This window comes from Mandrillus leucophaeus, unplaced genomic scaffold, assembly GCF_000951045.1.
Source record: "Mandrillus leucophaeus isolate KB7577 unplaced genomic scaffold, Mleu.le_1.0 Scaffold1206, whole genome shotgun sequence".
In the NCBI taxonomy this organism is placed as follows: domain Eukaryota; kingdom Metazoa; phylum Chordata; class Mammalia; order Primates; family Cercopithecidae; genus Mandrillus; species Mandrillus leucophaeus.
This window is the reverse complement of record NW_012100388.1, coordinates 183,180-189,858: the sequence shown is the minus strand read 5'-3', so window position 1 is coordinate 189,858 and position 6,679 is coordinate 183,180. Positions and strand designations below refer to the sequence as shown.

At 49.6% G+C, this 6,679-nt stretch overlaps 1 protein-coding gene across 4 annotated transcripts in view; it reads right to left on the bottom strand.

Annotated features, from left to right (window-relative positions):
- Window positions 1–1,391: 1,391 nt before the first annotated feature.
- The window catches only part of MARCH8 (membrane-associated ring finger (C3HC4) 8, E3 ubiquitin protein ligase), a 143,569-nt gene continuing 138,281 nt past the window's right edge, over window positions 1,392–6,679 (bottom strand). For all 4 annotated transcript variants that reach the window (XM_011970543.1, XM_011970553.1, XM_011970534.1 and 1 more), the window contains 2 exons: window positions 5,881–6,028; window positions 1,392–5,306 (listed from right to left, as the gene is read on the bottom strand). In XM_011970543.1, the coding sequence (XP_011825933.1) occupies window positions 5,002–5,306; window positions 5,881–6,028 (453 nt within the window). In that variant the 3' untranslated portion in view covers window positions 1,392–5,001. The remainder of the gene's footprint in view (window positions 5,307–5,880; window positions 6,029–6,679) is intronic.

The following is a 6,679-nucleotide window of genomic DNA, read 5'->3' as shown; positions in this document are numbered from 1 at the left end:
GCTTTCTCGAGGCCAACCAACTCAGAGGTGTGGCAGGATTGTAGGTCACAGTGGCACTTCCAAGGCCCTGGACAGTGACTCAACGCCTCTGTTATCAAGGTATCACACAGGCTGTGCACCAGCAACTCTAGGGACATCCTTCACATTGACAAAGAGTTGGCAAGCTTTTCCTACAAAGGGGCACACGGTAAATACTGTAGGCTTTGTAGGCCATACAATCTGTCCCAACGATTCAACTTTGCCCACTGTAGCAGTGAATCAACCGTAGATAATATGTTAAGTGAATGCACATGGCTGTTTGCTAATAAAGTTTATTGACAAAAACAGAAAGCTGCTTTTGAGCAGTTTACTATCCCGACACAGACTGTGGGGAGTCCCTCGCGGCAGGGTACCCCATCAGTGTGGCCGGTTACATCCTCTCAAGCCTGCCCGCACCCAGACCCTGTCGGTTGTGCCTTCAGAAAAACTCCCAAAATTCCCCAAAAGCATAGTGGCTCCCCCTGAGAGCCACCGCCCTCACCTTACAGGGGCAGGTTCCTCTTTCAGTTCCACCCTTCTCAGCACAGAGCTCAGGGGCCATCCCACCTCCTCTTGGCCATAAGCACAGTCCTTCCTACACAGGCTCAGCAGCTCTGCGGGCCTGTCCCCCACCTGGAGCCACAGGCCTCCACTCCTCGGGACAGCTGTGACCATGGCTCTGCAAAGCAGCCTTGTGTCTAGCTCCCAAGTCAGCTGGCAGCCCAGAATGGAAGAGTTCTGTGGATCACCTCTGAGGCAGCAGCACATCCGGGCAAGCCTGGCTTCCCTCCCCTCACCTCGCGCAACCCCTGACCCTGGCCACGCATGTGGTAGGGAAGCTGCAACCAGCCCTCAGCACTCCCAGCCCTGTGGGCAGTTTGCTGTCTGAGGATCGTGGCACTGCCTTCCCTCAGAGGCCTTGCCAGAGTCAGGGGATGCAGTGTGGCAGAGCTGTCACCGGCAACCCTGCTGGTCTCCCTGGTACTTTCTCAGCTGGGCTGTGGGTCAGGAGCGAGTTTCTATGGATAAGGCTGCTTCATAATCAAGTGCTCCGCGGTCATGTGGTGACACAGACTCAAGTCTATCTTCCCTCAGGGTGGTCAGCGTAGGTAGGGTCTGGGTGTCTGAAGCAAGCACACCTGTGAGAAATGCCTGTTTTCACTCCCATCCCACACACTCAACCAGACACCGCCGGGCCACCCCCGACACACGTGTCTGAGGGAGGCTGAGGAAAACAGATACCTCCAGGAGCCACATATTATTTCCGGATGTGCAAGCCAGACAACCCTGGAAAGGGGGTCAGGGAACTGGAGTGCCTGCCAACATCCCCAGTCCCCCTGCAGGAAAACACTCCCATGGCAAAACTCCTTTGTAAGAAAGGCTTTATTGCTGCAATGAGACGTCCCAGTGCACAGCACAAACCCCCCTGTACAGAGAATTTTTCAAGTGGTAATACTGAGAACCAGTGAACATACACAAAAGAATACAAAACTAGACATTTAGATCACTAGAAACTTTCTAAGGTAAGAAAAATTTCAAATGTGAAGTGCCTTTTAGAAACTACACCACACATGCCAGTGTAAATTTGGTTTACCAATCCATTTCTATAAACATTGCATCTAACTGTGCATTGATCAACTGCACAACTTCAACAGCTACTTCTAAGACAAAGATAAATGCTTTTATTTCCCCATGTTTTGGTCTTTCCTTGGGCTAGAAATGGAAACTGCATGTTTCATACCAGATTCAAAAGGGAAAGCAATTCAAGCGCGTATTTGCCTCTAGCCACATCCAGAGCCGTGTGGATCTCACCCGGTTGGTCCCAGCCCTTCTCCAACCCTGAAGCCCACACCAGGGGTGCAGAGGCAGCCCCAGATCATGCAGACATCACCTGAGGCTCCCAAACTGGCCCAGCTACCTGAGGCCTGCATGCCTGTGGCCAGGTAGGACACATGTGCAGGTTTGAAAACTAGGCCTACACAACTGCGAGTGGACTGAAGCAAAAAGGGGAAAAACATTAGAGGCCTGGAGTAGGAAGAGACCTTTTATAAAGTTTTCAGGAAATCCTCACAATAAACTTGGGCACAAAGACCAAATTGCTGAGGCCAGAAGCCCACTTATGGTACTATGACTTATGGGGAGTAGAGGCCAAATCAGAGAGGGCTGGCTAGTGATACCCCAGACACTTGCCTCTTCCCCTTTCCTGGCCTACAAGTACCAGGCCTCCTGGCCCTGAGACCTCATTCTGGGTTTCTATATGGGTCAACCAAATGCCATCCTTTCACTAAAGCCAGGTGCAAAATGGGGGGTGGGGGGGAAGCTGGTGAGTACACAGCACCCAAAAGAATCGAGAGAGCAAGTTTTCCGAGGCTACAGGAACACTGGCAGAGCCGGTGGCCACACCAGACAGGAGTACCACATCCCCGCCAGGCTTCATGCTTCACTGCTAGACACAGGGGGCTAGAAGGGTCTGATGAATCAGGAGCTGAACTAGAACCTTCAAGAAAAGAAAAGGCAAGGGGGTGGCCATGTGCCCCACCAGGAGGGGAAAGAAGAATGTGTGTGGACTGTCCACAGTGAGGCCAGAAATGATGAGATGGTGTTAGGCAGAAAAGAAGGGAGAGGGCTTCCCATGAGAATCTGGTTGGGCATAGGAGGGGTACAGGGCTCAGTTATCAAGGCACCTTTGCCATAGTGGGGTGCCAGTTACACTGGGTGGGCTGCCCAGGGGCTGTCCCTACCTAACTACTTTCCTATCTACAGGATGTCTTGGTGCTTTTCAAGTTCAGCATAAGGGGTTCCATTTGTGAAGTGGTGATTCACACTTAGGAAATCTATCCTGGTCTTCACCTGAAACACCCATTTACTGCTGGGTGGCAGGAACAAGTACACAAAACCAGGGGCCTTGCCTGGGCAGTTCCTAAGGGACACTGGCAGGGTTGACCTGCGATTCAGCTCCCCTGAGTGGACAGTCTGTGGTTGCCTGGGGTCCCCAGGCTGAGAAGGGGTACGGGTAATTGCACTTCAGGGCACAGTGAACATAGGCATGGGCTGGATGTGGCCTGGGAGAAAGGGGAGGCTGCCCTATTTTCAGGAGCTGGCTATGGCTGGACAGTGCCTGCCTGGCCAGAGGAAGGCCACAGCAGAGCCACTCCACAGACTAAGACCTGTGTTGCCAAGGAATCAGATACTGGCTTGGAGAAGACAAAAGGATAAAGCCTGCTACTTTTAAGCCCACATCATAGCTTGGAGATCCTTCAGCCTCCTGGCCTTCAAAACGAACTCCAGGGCTTTCACTCTGAAAGGCAAAGAAATCACCTTGTGCCTGCTTCATCCCCTTAGCAGGACAAACAAAACACCTAAGGCCCAGAGAGACTGAAGGCAGGACCCCCAGCATCTGCCATCTCCTCCCTGCAGGCTGGGTGAGAGAGTGGCCTGGAAAGGAAGCATCTGCGCTACTTACATTGGGTTTCAGGCCCCCCGGCAACTTTCCCAGAGGTAACTATTTGCCTGGAACTAGGAAACTGGGTTTTAAAAACATAACTTTAAGCAGACTTTTTAGAAGGACAAGGCCATTTGATGGTAGTGATTTTGGTTTTGTTTTATGAAAATGGTACAGGTGGTAATCCCTGATGACAGAATGGACTGAGAGTGGGGCCAAGGGCCCCGAACGATCCTGTCTGTTCAGTCCGGTTAAGGCGACAGCTGGGCGGGCATGTGGCCAGGGAGCAGTGGCATAGCAGACCCTGGGCAGTTTGCTCACACCTGGCCCTCGTCCCAGAGCCAGCCCGCCTGCCTCGTGGCCCTGGCAGTGACTCCACAGAACCTCCCCGAGCAGAAACCGCATGGTGGGCCACCACTCATCTTGCACGCAAGAGAGAACCTGCAGTGCACACACCCCAGCCAGGGTGGCACATGGCTGCTCTTTCAATGTGAAGCCAGCACCAACTGGAGAGATTTAACTATAAAGGAATATTTTTAAAATATTCAGTTTTGTTATCATTATTCACTTCCTCTCTTTCCATTTAGATCTCATAAACTGTTCTTTTTCAGTGTTGACAAAAAAGAAACATACAGGGCAGGTCTATGAAATAACACCTTGTCATAAAACAGGCCCAAAAGCATAAGAATCAGGCTTTAATTGCCATTTAGCATCCATTAATTCCCATGAGATCTGTGACTTAAAAAGCCTCTAGCCGGCTTGTCCTGTCTTAAAGTCATGAATCTATTTTATGAACAAAACGAATGCCACGCTTCTTAGCATATATAAGGCAAAATGGGTTTTTGATCTCTCATGATGTAAACGAGATACAAAGGTAAGGAAGGAAAGATTTTTAAATGAGACTTTTTTTGAGTGTCAATCCCACTGGACACACATATTACAAAATAAAGATTTTCTTCCGTAAAGTGCTGTTTGCTCAGTGAATCACGCGCCATCACAGAGCACCACAGCCCCACCTGCTCAAGAGCATGGAGGAGGCTGCATCGGCAAAGGGCAGGCAGGAGTCTATGTTTGGGGGTCTGTTTCAATACCATCTCCTGGGGTTCACCGTGGTGCAGAGGGAATCCTCTCATCGTGGCTAGACATTCCCCAATGCTCTGCTCCAGGCTGGGGACTGCTGCAAGCTAGAGGCAGCTGCGGATCAGGGCCTGGGCACCCCTGCTCCTGCTCTTCCCTTGGGATTGGCATTTTATTCTCTCATTCTGCTCAAGACCATGGGCAGGAACTCTGCTGGCTCCCCATCAGGTCATCGTGGGGTCTTCTACCTTCCCACAGAGCTGCCAGGCAGAGGCAGTACCCAGGTATGCCCGGCCCACAGGAAGATTTTCTAGGAGACTACGGAAGGTTTAGAAAAAGAGAAGCCACTATAGTCACCTGTCCAGTCTATGCTATTAAAGGACATAAGAAAGGTATACAATTGGCAGTAAACAATTTCCTTCGGCTCTTTATGGATGTCCAGGAAGATGACAACCCACACACAATCAGACGTGAATGATTTCTGCTCCAGTGTCTTCAGGCTCTGTGCAACAAGAAGAGTTTGTGTCGGAATAACAGATTCCACGTCCATGTTTATTTTCAAAGTTGGGCTCTGCTAGTGGAGATTTTTCAAATATATTCTTTTTGCTTGTTTCTGGACAGTTTTGAACATATATCACTCTATTATAGGCCTTGAGTCTCTTCCACAATTGCACATACACGTTACATTGAACATACATAAAAAGAAGTCCTCCGGTGAAGCCGATGGCCACAACCACCAATTTAGTCCAAAAGAGCCATTCTAGGATTCCTGGAAGGGAAAAACTCAGCCTATTAGATTTTATTTAAGATCCGAAGTAAAGAAAAACACAACTTCTGAACTTCCCATAATAACTGATTCTGTTGTTGTGGTTGTTTAAGAGATGCAGTCTTGCCATATGTTCCCCAGGCTGGAGCGCAGTGGCTATTCACAGGTGTGATCATGGCACACTACAGCCTTGAACTCCTGAGCCCCCAGCAATCCTCCATTCCTCAGCCTCCTAAGTATCTGGGACTACAAGACTGCACAACTGACCAATGGATTCACAACTCATCCAATGTTGCTTAGTCAAAGAAGAGTGGAAGACAGTGCCCAGCTACTTCCTGCTTTTCTAGGACGCAGTTTGCAGATTCTCATGTTCCAGAATATGAACTCTCCTGACTGGGTTTCAAAAACTACCACCACAGCAAAAGAAATGCCAAAAAGGGGTCTGCTGCCTTCTAACTGATGTCCCTCCTCCAGAAACCCAGACGTTTTTGGCTGACTGGAAAATCCTCTGACCCCAGGACTCCTGTGAGCTATCCTGGCCCCTGTGCTGAGCTTGCTCTTCAGCCTGAGAACTCACCTGTTGCCTGCCCCTGCTTGATCTCCTCGGTGGTACGGTCAATGAGCACATATAAGGAACAGACCACACATGTGATAGCAATGATGTGGAATGTCACTGAGCACGTGATCTTCCTGCGCTCGCTGGACGTCATCGGCAACTTCTCCCACTAGAAAAACAACACAAAGTGTGAGGCTCAGGCTTCTGGAAAAGGGCTCCGGTGGGGTGAGAGCATTGTAGGCAGGTAAGATTGGCTTTCCACCCTATTTCTCCCTTCCCAAACTAGATGCATTCCCACAAGTTTGTTCTCCTAAAACCACTTGGCTTCAACCAGGTACCAGGTGCAGCCAACGTTCTATGCGATGAAAAGAAGCTGGGATCAAGATGAATGTTGAACTACCATCAAAAATCCCCTTGTCTGCTTATTCTTGCAAGCAGACAAAAAATGGCCTGATAAAGAATTCTATGATTTCTGTCCTAATGAAAACAGTATGTTGGCCCAGGACCCAGGTGCTATGTTTTAAGTCTCCCTGATGCGCTGACTGGCATGGACGAGCGGAAGAAGAGGGTTGATGATGCCACAACACACTAGCAGATGGGTCACACTACATTGTGAAGGTGAATGGCAGAAGACGCTCACTCTTTGGTCCTTGCTACTTTGGCAGCAACAGCTCAAAATCGACGCTAAGAGTTCCTGGTACAAGCAGACTCTGCTAGTCCCATCTCCTCTAGGAGCTCATTAATTTACTCCAAATAGCCAGACTTTCTTTTTCATTTACTGGTTTCCGAATCGGGAGAAAACACATAAAGGTAGAGAGAA